The sequence below is a fragment of the Macrobrachium nipponense genome, chromosome 13 (assembly GCF_015104395.2).
Source record: "Macrobrachium nipponense isolate FS-2020 chromosome 13, ASM1510439v2, whole genome shotgun sequence".
Lineage (NCBI taxonomy): Eukaryota > Metazoa > Arthropoda > Malacostraca > Decapoda > Palaemonidae > Macrobrachium > Macrobrachium nipponense.
Genome location: NC_087206.1, coordinates 90085683 through 90101034, shown reverse-complemented (window position 1 = coordinate 90101034; position 15352 = coordinate 90085683). Strand labels below are relative to the sequence as shown.

At 42.0% G+C, this 15352-nt stretch overlaps 1 protein-coding gene across 6 annotated transcripts in view; it reads right to left on the bottom strand.

The window, feature by feature from the left end:
* LOC135225191 (tudor domain-containing protein 7B-like) overlaps positions 1-15352 on the bottom strand; it is a 52797-nt gene that overhangs the window by 17151 nt on the left and 20294 nt on the right. For all 6 annotated transcript variants that reach the window (XM_064264487.1, XM_064264486.1, XM_064264492.1 and 3 more), the window contains exons 2-9: positions 9065-9595; positions 8352-8440; positions 6532-6660; positions 5801-6325; positions 4584-4742; positions 1691-1852; positions 987-1181; positions 715-866 (exon numbers count right to left, since the gene is read on the bottom strand). In XM_064264487.1, the coding sequence (XP_064120557.1) occupies positions 715-866; positions 987-1181; positions 1691-1852; positions 4584-4742; positions 5801-6325; positions 6532-6660; positions 8352-8440; positions 9065-9173 (1520 nt within the window). In that variant the 5' untranslated portion in view covers positions 9174-9595. The remainder of the gene's footprint in view (positions 1-714; positions 867-986; positions 1182-1690; positions 1853-4583; positions 4743-5800; positions 6326-6531; positions 6661-8351; positions 8441-9064; positions 9596-15352) is intronic.

The following is a 15352-nucleotide window of genomic DNA, read 5'->3' as shown; positions in this document are numbered from 1 at the left end:
ATTCATTCAAGTTAAACTGTTCTCCGAAAACCCATCATCACACTGAGCACAAATCAAGGTCATGATTTTCCAGACACATTTTGAAGTTCTCACCATAGCTCCACTTTATCAGTTTACCATGTATTCCACAATCTATTTTGGGATTTAATCTTGATTTACTTGATGAATTTGATTTCTCACCCACTACTTCCAGTAGGTGGATGGGGAGTGACATCTCGGAACTGATGGCACTGTCCTAGACTTCTCAGTCCTTTACCTAGACTGCAGTCTGAAATTTGATGATGCCTGAAGAGGCCAAGCCAAGCAATTCATTGCCTCAACAGGCCTCAAACCACTCATAAATATTTTTTTTTTTTTTTTTTTTTTTTACAACAGGGCTATGTCAGCATACATACATATTGAGGAAACAAGTCTAGTGACTACCGCAAAGTTTTTTCTCACTAAACCAGATCTGTCTACACAAAAGAACGAGCTGGGTATTTCCTTCCGGCTAATGAATACTCTTGGCTCCTCCAATTAATTATGTCTTCTAAAAGACCCCAGAACAGGTGTGTCTAGTAACATCACAACTGAGAATGGGGCTCAGTATGGCTGATGGGTTAATATAAACTTAAATGTGTACTGATGACTGGGAGAAAAATATTTCTGCTGCGTGACTAATAAAAATTTTTGCTAACTTAAAATCACAAGCATACGTAGCAAAGAAACACTCACTTATCTTGCAATGGGTAATGAATGCTCTGCATTTCTTCTGTTTCTTGGGAATATGCACTAGTGATATACTGCTGACGGAAATTTTCATACATGGCTGAAGTGACTTCGGATTCTGCAGGCTGAGTAAAATATGGAGTAGTTTTTGAAGTTTCCTGTAAAGACATCAAAAATTCATTTAGGTTTCTTTAGGCCTCAATAATCACAACTTTTGGCAATTTATGCATTTGCTTTTACTCAGATAACATAATGCACGGTTTAACAGAGAGTGTTACCTGCTGCTTTAATTGGACAGTCCATTTGTCTAACACAGGGTTATCGACAACAACACCATACTTAATTTTATTCTCTTTATTATACTTTTCCACTTCCTTGGCCCAGTTGTCAGGTAAAACTTCATGGTAGTTCTCCTTGTACAGGTTCTGGACAAGATCCAACCACACCACTCCATCAGTCTCACAGCTTAGAATCTGCAAGATTTGCAAACTAAGTGATCCATCTAACTTGGAAAATATAAACAAATTATCAGCCAAATACCAAACAACGTTTGACTGTTAACGTTACTTGACATTTTGCACATAAGGATTGGATCGCATGGGCTTTACATAAATACCTGTGAACCAAATCTATTCTAAAAATTGAAACGAAGTAATTATCCTATTTTGAACAATAATTCACATGTATAATAAATGACATGAGAATTCGCCATATAAGTGCTAGTATGACAAACTCAGTAAAGTGCTATGATTCAACAATTTATAAAACATGCCCCAAAATAAAAGCTTAGTCTGCATTTAAAAGTAAAGAAATTTTACATTTCATCTCTATTAGGAAGTCCTAAGCATGCTGGCCTAATACAAACATTCACCTACAGGTGTTGAGGATAAAGATATCGACTTCTTCACTATATGATAAAAAGCAATTGCAAACCTGCAGATTCTCTAGAGAGCTATTAATAAACTATGTATCTAAAACATACCTTTTCCACCCGATCAATTGAGGTCTTCAGGTCACCAGTTACTGGGTACCGAGTTTCCTCTTGTTGTTTCAAAACTTCGAGCGCTTTGCGAGACACTTCTTCCTCAGCTTCCTGAACATTTGTATATTCCCCTGGGTAACTACTCACGGAGGTACCGTTTATCTGTCAAATTAAGTAAGGTTTTCATTAGAAATTTTATATGACTTTAAGCAATTATATGATCAAGCAATAACTATGACTGACACACATCACTTAAGCATTTTATTGGAGTAACACCGGAGTTCCTAAAATTATCTACATACGGTGGAATCTCGGTTTTCGTACATAATCTGTTCCAGAACCTCCTACGAAAACCAAGACGATAATTCTCATAAGGAATAATGTAAATACAATTAATACATTCTACATTCCCAATAAACAGTTTTATATACAGAAAACAATGAAAAATAAATCTATATGACTAATGAAATGAATAAATGAACATTTAACCCTTTAACGCCGATTGGACGTATTAAACGTCGATATAAATTGTCTGTTGGGTGCCAATTGGACGTATGGTACGTCGATATAAAAAAGCTTTTTTAACAATTCGGAAAAATAGTTATAGGTCTACTAGGCGAAAACTTTTGAATCACGCGCCTTGGGGGATGCTGGGAGCTGACGGATCAAGGCGTTGTTTTGTTTACAATTGTTACCCTGCCTTCAGGACCTGCGCCACGGAGAAGTTCTTGCGGAACGCAAGGGAAGGACCAATACCTCTGACTTCGTGGGCTCTCGGACGAAGGGTACGGATGTCGTCGCTACCATCAGCTTCGTACGCCCTCCTGATCACCTCACGCAGCCAGAAAGAAAGTGTGTTCTTGGATACTTCTTTCTTGGTGCTAACGAAGAGGCGTCGACACTCAGGCCTGAGGTGCCGAGTTCTCTTCAGATAGCGCCGTAGCGCCCTCACAGGACAGAGCAGCATCTCATCCGCATCGTTGTCGGTGAAGTCCATTAGGGAGGGGATCGTGAAAGACTCAAACCGGTCATCAGGGACCGAAGGATTCTGAGTCTTCGCTATGAAGTTCGGGACGAAATCAAGCGTCACCGATCCCCATCCCCTGGAATGCTTGACGTTGAAAGAAAGACCATGCAGTTCCCCTACTCTCTTCGCCGATGCCAGGGCCAGCAAGAAGAGGGTCTTGAGGGTCAGATCCCTGTCTGACAACTCTCGGAGTGGCTTGAAGGGGCTTCGAGTCAAGACTCCTAAGGACGAGTCACGTCCCACCCCGGGGGCCTGAGTTCCCTGGGTGGGCAAGACCTCTCAAAGCTCCTCGAATTCGAGATATCCACTCCCCTCAGTTTCAGGGCGGCTCTGAGAGGAAATAGACCCCGTCTATGACACCAACCACAGAAGACGGCCCACTTTCCCTGGTACACAGCTGTAGAGGACTGTCTGACGTACCCAGCCATCTCTGTTGCTGCTCGGCGAGAAAAGCCTCTCGCTCACAAGAGATGGTGGATAACAGCCAGCCGTGAAGACTGACTGGACTGACTGGTGGTACCGTTCCACGTGTAGCTAGACGAGAAGGTTGTGCCAAGGGGGAATCTCTCTCGGTGCTTCTGCAAGCAGAGCCGTCCCTTGCAAATCAGGCAGAACGAGGGAAAGGCGTACGCGAAGAGGTTGTCCCACGGGTGTTGAAGAGTGTCCTCTGCAGCTGGTGCAACGGGAGGGACACTAGGCCCCTTATTTGTTGACGTATGCCCCTACTGTGGTGTTGTCGCACATCAACACCACCGAGTGTCCCATCAAGCGGTCCTGGAACTCTTGTAGGGCGAGGAACGCTGCCTTGAGCTCCAGAACGTTGATGTGAAGGGGCTTGTCGTGACAATCCCACACTCCCAGCAACATTTTTTTTGGGGGGGGGGGGGGGGGGGGGGCACTCCTCTTAAGGTGTTTCTGTTGTCCAGCCACCAGGCTAGGTCCTGCCTCACCTCCATGAGGGACACGGGGAAGTAAGGTGGGTCTGTTGCCTGTGACCAACTCTCCATTAGTCTCCACTAGAGAGACCGCAGGTAAAGACGCCCGTGAGGGACTAACTTCTCGAGTGACGACAGGTGGCCGATCACGACTTGCCACTGCTGAGCTGACTGTTCTTGCCGAGACAGGATCTGCTGCTCTGCGAGTCTGCGGGTACTTCATCCTCTGCTTGGGGCTCGAGATCGGACTTCTTGAAGTTCACCAAGATCCCCAGATTGCGGCAGAACTCGAGAAGTCGATCCCTGTCCTGTAGCAACTGCGAGCTCCCGCTCGCCAGGACCAACCAGTCGTCGAGATGCCTCAGAAGACGTATCCCTACCGAGTGGGCCCACGCAGACAACAGAGTGAACACTCGTGTGAACACCTGTGGGGCGGTTGAGAGACCGAAGCAAAGTGCCCTGAATTGGTGCACCGTCCCGTCGAGGATGAAGCAAAGGTACTTCCTGGAGGATTGATGGACGGGTATCTTTGAGCACAAATCTGCTAATACTTAAAACCCCTCTAAAAATGCTTAGAACTGCCCACTTCGATGGTTCAAACAGAGGAAAAATCATCTAAAAATGCTTATACCTAAGTATGTCAATAGTTTTATCCAAAAAGTGCTTTTAGTTATGAAAATTATAAAGTAATTTGCAAGTATTATAAAGTAATTATAAAGTAATTTGCAAGTATTTCTCTGTGAAAAATACCGCAAATAGGCATATTTTCTGCGAATAATGTGTACGTTTCATAAAAAATCCCCGAATAGGAAAGTGCAAATAGCAGGAGTCGACTATATACCAAATTCAACACTTCAAAATATTATACACTGTATATTCAGCATGCTGACCCTTTAAATACTTACAAATGCACCTTGCCAAAGTTACTTACATTAACGACAGAGACCCAGTGTTGTGTCTTCTTGCCACAGGGAATGGACCGAAAAACCAAATCCTGCTTGATGCCTTTCTTCTTGATCTCCTCCTCTAAAGTTTGCTTGAATGTTTTAATGACAGGCTTGTTCTCCGTTTTCTTGAAACGTGGAGGGACCTAGTCCATTAAATTGAAAATTTAAATACTATGTAAAGGATTCCCACTTTTTAAAGGAAACAACTAAACAATCTTAAAAAGTTTTTGTCTGATTCTAGATTGCCCTTTCAACTGAACCAGTTTTGAAAAACTGATCTGGTTTAATAAGGAATACCTATAAAACTTAGCTAGTCTGATCATATGGACTGGATTCACTATCTACTTATAATTGTATAAAATTAAACAATGTTAGCTAAATACAAGTTCAAAAACTGTCGTCACAATTGGCAAATAATTTGGGGCTATCCTTTAGCACTGACAAAATTTTAAAGTACTTATCCTTTAGCACTGACAAAATTTGAAAGTACTTAAAAGGTAAAAAGGTAGAAATAAATGACCTTACCCCTAACCAACCACCCATCCTTCTAAATCTAAAATAGTCATGAGTTAGTGATGCACAAACCAAATTAAAGTATTTGCCTAAATTTGGAAGAGATAGCTGGACCAATGAAGAATGCAACGCATGTCATCCATTATAATAATAATAATCTTAACCATCGAATAAAACCTCCCCCTCACACTAATACAAAGGTCATCAGAGTTGAAATGCTTCTGGTAGAATTAATCAATAATTAAACATTGTTAAAAAAAAGGGGCTATGGTTAAAATTAAAACAGCATTGCTGAATTCATTCATGTATACTGAAAAACTAGAACTTGAAGAAAAGCATACAAGATGAAAAGAGGGGCCTGAAGGGGATGTTGTACAGACAAAGGACCATTTACACTAATTTGATAATTTTGAAATGTCCAGAAGTTCCAAAAGTGGAGAATTACACCAGTTTTGAAATTCTTGACTCGCACTGCATCAAAAAATGTACTTCAAGACCTGAGTAAAATGTACTTCAAGATGTGAGTTAATGAAATTCAAACTATTAAACTGAGTGAATGAAATCCCAAGTATTAAAATGCACTTAATGATTGAAAGAAATTCCAAGTACATATTAAACGTAACTAATGATTAAAAAAATTAAGTAAAATGTGCCCCTATGTCATACAAATGTATGAGACAAGACTCACCTCAAAGTATGGAGCATACTGCTTATCTTGATTATCTCGAATGGCCCTTGGAAAACTGAAATTACCATCGTTATAGTACAGGGCTGAAGGATTAGTCTTTGGTATTGGTGGTGTAGGCAACAGAGGAGATCTAACATTTACTGCTGGCGGAGATTTTGATTTTGCATTTGTATTCACTTGTGGTTTGGTACTGTTTGGTGGCGGAGACTTTGGCTTCCCCGGTGGAGGTGATTTAGGCTTGTCAGGCTGTGGAAACAACCTCGGCTTATTTGATGGTGTACCTTTAGTAATAGCCTGAGGATTTTCTGGTCGCCTTGGTGGTGCCTGTGATCTGGGTTTCCCGAACTGCCTTTGCGGAGGAACGTAGAGTCTTCTCTCGGTTGACTTTGGATTCTTTGAACGTGGAATATTTGTGGTAGTTTGGATAGGTCTGAAAGGTTCACGCCAGTTTTGATGAATGTCTGCACTAATCTGCCTGATGTCATGAGCTGGCATCCAAGATGAAAAGACAGGTCTTCTCCCAGGCTACAAGTATAAAATTATTAAAGAATAAGATCTCTGTTAACAGTACAGGTAATTACAAATAAAGGTGTCAATTTTAATTGTGTTAATATCTGAGATAAAATACTAATATGAATTTTCATTTTTGTTCATTACTGTATCTAGTGCATTTGATTTACAGTATTTCTAAACTCAATGATGACTGTTTCACATACAAGAAAATACTCCACCTTTGGTTTCCCTTTGATTTTGCGAGTGGCTTTCTTCTGTTCTCTTGCAAATTTGGCTATGTGAGAGGCATATTTATCATCTTTCAATCTGACAAAGAGTTGACCACCTTTGTTGGTACAAACAAAAACCTGTAAGAAATTTAAAACATTTAAGTCGCGAGAAATTTTCAACATTTAGAACAAGAAACAAACTTTATTTGTTCTGTACTAAGTTCCTTTTGTTCAAAGTAATATTTCGCAAAATGACTATTAACTTATCCCTTTAGCTGTGAGCCTGTTATCGCCACTAGTGATGGGATCAGTGTCCTGCTGATCATGCATCTGACTAATTCTCTTTCCTATTATATTTGTACTCTATTCTTTGTATTACCTTTGTTTAGTGCTATTAAAGAAGTGATTTTGTTATTCACTATGAAAATCTTTATTAGAAACTTTGAAAAGTCATAAAAAAAGTGAATTTATCATCTCCCAATAAAAAATTCAGAGCACCAATTTTTTACAAACTTAACCTTCAGTGGTCTTCCACTTGCAGATGTTATCATGTTTTCTTTGTTTACTGAACATCTCTGGTGCTTAACAATCTGCTTCCTTTACAGTTCAGTTCTAGTGCAATCACTATTTCCAAATAAACGCCTCCATAATATACTTCATCACTGAGAAAAGCATTTGTCCTGAGATTATACTTTAAGTTGGAAATCCAGTGTTGCTATTTGAATACATACAAACACTCGTAAACACATGACGAAGGAACACATCTTATGTACTGCATAAATAGAACAGAACAAACGTTGACTGAGGAGATCAGTCCCACATGGATGAGACCTTTTGATGACTATTGAGATCAGTTGCACACAGCAAAAGGCTTAAAATTATGTTTCCCAAAAGCCCATCAATCCTATATTGCCTTGCTTCTATAATTCAGTTCAGAGAATGACACATGTGCTCTCCTGACTAATGACACTACCTCAAGTCCTCTCCGTTTTACTACATTGTTCCCCATTATTACGTACCTGGTTTCCCACAGAGCTTACATGTCAGTTATTCATTTTAATTCATGTTTATTCTTTTCATCTGAATCTTTCTTGAGATTTGAATTTTTGTTTCAATTTCTTTTTGAGTTGTCATCTTCAGCAATGTAATTTGTGGGCAGCAAAGGGTAGTTTTATTTTACCCATACAATTTCTTAATTTTTTATGTAAATAAGCCGGATCATGTTATTCTCACCATTTCTTGTTAATTCCCACTTACTTAAAAACAACATAGCAGGGACTAGTGACAATTCCTTCCCAAAATGACACCAAAGTTGTTCCAATGCCAGCAAATGTTATCACAGCACTTGTAAAGGATCTCCCTCAATGGGAAGCTCCCTGAGCAGTAGAGGACACAACACCACTGAAGATGCAATAAAGTCAGCTTCCAGTTTTGAAGTTGCTCCCACAAAAACAATTTTAAAATTTATCCTCTAAAATTCTAGATCCAAAAAAATTCATGCCTGATTCAAGTTGAATACAAAAAAAATTCCATTCCCTCCAACTGACAATGACATCAACACGCAAAAGATTGTTAATGTTCAAATATTTTTAATGCACCTAATTTGTTGAACATTCATTTTCCATATTTTGGTCAATAAGATAAGTTCCACACTTAGTTATATCAAGTCTTGAAGCAGAGCAATCTACTTAACACTTATCATAAGACAGTTTTATTATATCAAATAGGTTTCTCACACAAAGAATACCAGATAAAGATAAAAATTCATCACAACATAAACACCAAACACCGAAACATAATGCAACAAAATAAATTGCTCTTCGACTTACTTTTGGATGAGCAAGTAAAAAGCTGGCAAAAGTTCCATGGTTAAACTTCCTAATTGGGACATCTGAACCTAAAAGCTCTTTGTAGTCATCTGCAATAAAGAATATAAACATTATGACTTTCAAAACAAATACAACATGCATTATCCTCAACTCTATAGATGAGCATATTAATAACCAAATATCCAATAGCGCTACTATAAGTATCATACTTATAATAAAATTAATTCTGAAAAATTCCTTTTGATTTTTTAGTACAGACATGTTGGCAAAATACAAGGTGAATAAAAAGCATACAGCATTTGAATAGTAATGAATATGTATAAATAAACAGAATGATACTACCTAGCCATAATACTTGTCCTCCCAGTTATATGTACTAAAATTAAATAATGTTTACTCTAAACCAGACCAATGAAACTTTAATTTAGATAATACCTCTATGAAATAAATATTTGTTTTTAACCACCCAGATGTGGCTGCCAGTAATTACTGTAATAACAAAATACTTTGGTGAGGATGAACCAGATACAATAAAATGCCCCTTAGTCAACCAGGTGAATTTGGACACTATTGTAGGTACTCTCAAAAGCGGCTGTATAGGACACCAAACAAATCCATGGATGTACTATGTATGTATGTACTATACATAGTATATACTATTAATATCACTACAAGATTAAACTTGCGTACTTGTAAAACAATACCATACTTACTTTGTAGTGTATTAGCATTACATTCTCCACCGCAAGAACTTATGAGTGACTGGATGGAGTTCAAGACGTCGTCTTGGAGTTTGTTGATACTTTCATTGCTGGCGGCCATTATGACAACTTGGAGAGTTCCACTCAGTACTTGGTAACACAGGACATACTGGAATTCCGATTGCAAATAACACTAGGACACTTAACACGTTTTCACTTTCTCCAGGACAATTGCAACGGAATTCCTTACACATAACAGCGTTGAGGATGTGTTCAATTAAGTCTACTTGGGCTTATTTTAGTAGTCGAAGTCAATATGCATAGCATTTGGAAAGACAGATCATGCACAGCACAAATGTGCATTAAGTAGCACTAAACAGCAGATGCCTTTTTTGTTTTTAAAGCTTATAAAGTTCTTTGACAAAAGTATTGCCAGTAGTCATCTGAATAAAATCACACCGAGCACTTTGTTAACTACAATCTGTAGACTGTAATTACAAGGGCTGGTTGATTTTAGCTCCACTCACTTCATCCTTTTTACACCTGAAATGAAAGACAGTAAAGGCTTCATTAAATAACTCCCCAGAAATTATGTACATACTAAACTGTACTATGAACAAAACTGGCATAAAATTAGTATGAGCTACCCAATACTATGAATAACACTAACAAAGATAATAAGCCTAATATAACAGTACTGGCATATAAATGCTTCCACCTCTTAAAAAAAAAAAAAAAAAAAAGTTGCTATACTGCTTCAGTCATAAGCCTAGCCCAGAGATTGCTGATGAAAATTTAATAGGTGACCCCGCCTGCCAAAAATATTACGGAGTATAAAAATGACTTCTTAATACTATGAGCTGTTGACACTAGTAAGGCTAGATAATACTTATTGACTGGCAATTATAATACAAGTTGAAAAATGCACATAAGTACTGTAGTACTTAGAATTCTAGGCCACATAATTAACAAAAGATAGTCTTACAAAAACATACTACTTAAAGAACTAACATTAATACAGTAGATGATATAACAAACATATTCTGTAAAGAGGTGATAACACAAAAAGCTGCTCCGCCAAGGAGAAAGTTACAACAGCCAGTAAATAACCGTATACTGTGGAATATTAACCAACCACAATGTCCCGTGTGCCAAAGGCAACAACCTGCACAGCCATCACACGGCCACAAAATTTTAAATTTCCTTACTTTGCTTTTATTAAGCAGTTTCAGGAACTTACAGCCTGGATCCGGAATTTTCAATTATTGTAAATGAAAAAAATACCCGAATGAAAGAATTCTTCCTTGGGTCATTTGCATCATATGCAGGTCAATCACACCAAATTTCTGGGCTCAGTTCATGTCGCTGCGCGAAATATCCTTTAATCCATTATTTCTAAGGTAAATGTACTAACACATACCAGAGAATAAATAAAATAAAGAAAAGGTCAGTACTACTGACTCGCTCACCCTCCAAGAGGGTGTCGGTATGAACACTATGGCGAGTGAGACCACTACCACGAACCACTTGCCAATAGAAATCTCCTACTACAAAACCCCCACTAGAGGGGAGCCGACCCACAGAGTGGGCAGCAACTACTACTACTCCATCCCATGCTGCCGACTGCTGCGCCTCTGGTGGCCATCCTTTTCAGTTAGCGCACCGCGTACACACGTGCCCTTTTTTGCTCTGTGTTTTTTGTGCCCCTATCTTGGATTTACTAATTATGGAGCGTGCAGCCATCGCAGCAGCTAAGTTAAGTAATCAGTTATTATTGCTATTGGGTTTTTTCCGGCCTTGAGTCAGTATTTGCCGTTTTTTAGGTATAAATACTGGCTCTTGGTCGGAAGCATGGCGGCATTGTTCTGCCTCGTGGCGGGTTCGTTCTTGGTCTTCCATACCTAGAACCTTCCCTTATTACCTTACGCTCTATTGTTAGTTATCTATTTTATGTTAGGAGTCCAGCCTACTGGGTTTATGTCATGCATGCATGTCTTCTTTACCTTGCGTAGGCATCTTCCATCCAGACCCTAGCCACAGCTCTTAGTATCGGCCCCGGCTAGCTTTGAGTGGTAGACTTTCCTTCGGGTTAGTCGTACACTCCAGGATTTTTTTCTCCTACTGATTTATTTTCTTACTTTACGTTACGTAATTTTTGATTATTTTATATTTTTTAGGTTGGTTAGCCTACGGCGTCTGGCATATTACGATAGCCTAGGTTCTGTATTTTATTGGTCTCCACCATTTATTGCTTCCGCTCATCAGTTCGGTTGCTTCTGTATAGCATCTCACTGATTAGTGGTTGCTTTTAACCTAGGCTATGTTGTTTCATTGTATTCACATGTTACCAGCTCCGTGGTCCCATGTGATCACGGAGCAGCCAGGCGCCCTGTCCAGTCACCTTACCCTCCTCCGCTCTTCCATAGGGGCCGGGGGGGGGGGGGGGGGGGGGGGGGTAGGCCCTGTCCTCGCTCGCTCCACATACCCGTGCCTGCCTCCCTCTCTCCCTAGGCGGAGGGAGTAGGGGGGGCTGGACAGACCCAGGACTGGACTGGACTGGACTTGACCGTTCCTCTTGCTTCACGGCGCGCTCGGATGACTAAGGAGGGGACTGGCCTTCCCCCCCCGTCGTTACTCCGTCGCTCCGTTGTTAGCTCGAGTCTGTTTCGCCCTCTCGCTCTTTCCCGGCTTACTGGTGCTCTTTATTTTACCGGAGCTCCGGCATTCACGTGGGAAGTTGCTAGTTCACCCTTGCGGGCGGACTGCAGGCGTACAGTTGGTCTTTTCTAACCACCCCGTCTCGCTGATATCGCGATACGAACACCGCCGCGCACCGGATTTATTCCGGTACGTTCTAGGGCTTTAGGTTTAAGTGTTTAGTATTTAATTTAAACTATAGTAAGTTTAATTTAAGCTAGCTTAAGCCGAATCCCTCCGTTACCTCGCTATCACACCGGACCTCTCCGGGGGTTCTAGCCTAATTCAGGCGGTAAGGGAGGGGGTTCAGGCCCAAAATTTTTTTTCGCGCTCCGGCAATGCAGCGGAGTTCGTTTTTAGCCATACTAGCCTGTAAGTGATGTCTTTTACGATGCTCATGTATCTTTTCACTTACAGATCACCAACTGTGAGCATCCAGGATGCAATGCCATGCTCCAGGACCCCTGTGGGCATGAAGTCTGCAGATCCCATGCTCCATGCGCGACTCCGCACGGGAATCTACAAGTCTGGTTCCACGAAACCTGCCCCATTTGCTACGATCTTGTGAGCCAGCTCTTGGACGGGGTAAGTATTCCCAACTCCGTTTGCTAATCCCAACAAAGGTTGTAGTTCTTAAGTTTAATTTTAATCTCTTATTTTAAACTTAAGCTTGTTTTATATGGGATCTTGCATCCCCTATGTCTTTAGACTAAGCCTATTTCTTAAGTTTTAATATGATATTGTTATGATACAATAAAGTTTCATACATACTTACCTGGCAGATATATACATAGCTAAGACTCCGTCGTCCCCGACAGAAATTCAAATTTCGCGGCACACGCTGCAGGTAGGTCAGGTGATCTACCGTCCGCCCTGCCGGGTGGCAGGATTAGGAACCATTCCTGTTTTCTATCATATTTTTTCTCTTCCACCTGTCTCCTTGCGGGGAGGCTGGGTGGGCCCTAATCGTAATATATCTGCCAGGTAAGGGTATGTATGAAACTTTATTGTATCATAACAATATCATTTTTATACAATCAACTTACCTGTCAGATATATACATAGCTGATTGGCACCCTTCGGTGGAGGGTAAGAGACAGCTACTATATGGAATAGACAGGTAAACAACATATGTTGTAGGTATAAATAAAACCTTGGTTCCTACCTGATAGGTGGTAGACTTCGTGGGTGTTTGCCCAGTAGTCTGCATCACCTCAAGAAACTTTAGCGAGATATGTGATCTATGGCCAAGAGTTCTTGTGGGTCTGCCGAAGGGGTCTTATCCACTTACTCGGCAGAGCCTGAAAGGACTTTGTCAATGGGTGCTGATCCACTTATATGACAATACACCTTATGAAGGAGCGCAACACCGATCCCGATCACCTGATCCTAACACGAGGGTTCGCGCTCAAATTGTAAAGAGTTATCCCCACACTCCTTTCAAAAAACCCCAATAATTTCACTAAGTTTAAAAACTTTAACTCAAAGTTAAGGATCAGTGTCCGGCTCCTTATCCAGTAAACGTATCCGCAGAAACGTATAAACCAAAAGAGAAGGATCTCTTGACATCCTTTGTGTAATGAGAAGCCTCTACCGTACAACACAGCTAATATGTCTTATATGACATATTGTTATGTAAAGAACAAGAACTTGCAAAAGCGCGCTTTTAATTCTCAGCTGTTTGAAGGAATCAAGTCACTAATGAAGTGCTTAGGAGATCTCCATGTTTCAAAGAAGACCAGGGCTTTCTTGAAATGGATCTCACCCGGACTGAAGCCTGAAGCCTGGCAGGAAACCTCGCGCCTGGCTGGTGCTTCGCTCTTGGTTGGCGCCTAGCGCTTGTCTGGTACCTTTCGCTTGACTGGCGCCTCGCATCTGGATGACGCTTCGCGTCTTAGCTGGAGATTCGCGCCTAGAGCCTGGCTTGCGCCTGGCTGGCTGCTTGCGCCTGGCTGGCGCCTCGCGCCTGGCTGGCGCTTTGGGCCTGCCTGGAGCTTCGCGCCTGGCTGGCGTCTAGCTCCCGGTTGGAGTGGCGCCTTGCGCCTGCCTGGAGCTTCGCGGCTGGCTGGCAGCCATCGCGCCTGGCTGGCGTCTCGCGCCAGGTTGGCGCTTTGTGCCTGCCTGGCCGCCTTGGCGCCGGTGGAAGTGGCGCCTTGCGCCTGCCTGGAGCTTCGCCGCTGGGATGGTACCTCGCGCCTGCCTGGGCCTCGCGCAGGGTGGCTCCTCCCCACTTGCCGAGCTCGAGCTTTTGGTAGAGTCTCGAGGATGTCTGGCAATGTCCACATCGGACACTCTTATCTGTCCTATATGTTCGCATCTAGCGCATCTGTGTCAGGTTGTAGGCCCGGTCTTTCTCCTCATCAGACAATGACAGTGTTCTTGGGGCTGTCTGCAGGTTTCTTCTTCCTTACTGACTGTGTCAGAAGGTCTTGAGTCGCCTTCTCAGTTAATGAACGAGAAATGTCCTTCACTACTGAGAAGGAACAAAAGTCAGACAAAGGCGAGTACATAAGCGCTGACCTCTGAGCGTGGGAGACCGCTTTGGTTAAAAAGACACTATATACTGTCCTCTTTTTAAGAAGACCTGCTCCAAACAAAGAGGAGATCTCAACCGAGCCATCCTGAACCGCTTTGTCTATACAAGACAAAATACACAGAAGGACTTCTGGTTCGAGTCCTTCAGAATCATGGGCTTTCTTGGACATCACCCAAGGGACCAATCTAAGAAGTTGAAAACTTCCAATACATGAAAGAGTGCCCTTGAGGAGATGGTCCAGTTCTGAAATGCCCCAAGTTATACGGGCAGAGTTCAAACCTTGTCTACGTGAAGCGTCAACTAAGGTCGAAAACCGTCGCTTCTGACGTAGATGGGAAGAGAAATACCCATATTCTCTCCCGTCTGATATCAAATGCCTCTTTTACCAGCTAGTCTCGCTGGAGGCATGCAAAAGACCGTTCTAACTAACTCCTTCTTCAACTTCATCGAAATGGCGGGCTTCATTCTAAGAAAAAACGAAGATTTCTTCGTCTTTGCACTCGAGAAAAGAGAGCGCGGAGAAGGAGGAGAGGCAGGAGTCAAGTCGTCTCCATACTCCTCTAGAAGCAAGGCTGTCCAAAACATTATAGTTCGACAGTCCTTCTCTTCCTTGATACTCCTCCTCCGAGTTTACTTCTAACTCGGGGTCTAGATGAGTCTCCGCTGCTAATTCAGTACGTCTTTCCTCTGGAGGAGACAAACTCCTAATAGGAGAGGGGCTAAGGGAATGATATTCCTTCCTCTTCCCCGCTTTAATAGTCCTGGAAGGCGCCAACAGCCCAGGCTTCTCTCCATAAATGGATGACGCTTCCCGCTTGGATGACGCTTCTAGTCAGCCAAGCGTCCTGGCTGACGCCTCCCGTGTGTGTGGCTGCTGACGTCTGGATGACGCCTCGCGCCTGAAAGACGCTTCGCTCTCAAAAGGCGTCCTAACTGGCGCCAAAATTTTGGTTGGAGCCTCGCGTCTAAAAGCAGCTTTAAATGACTATTCATGTCTTGACGACGTCTCACGTCTCTCTGGCGTTACGTGTCTTCCGTAAGATTCTCCCGATCTCGCTCTCGAAACC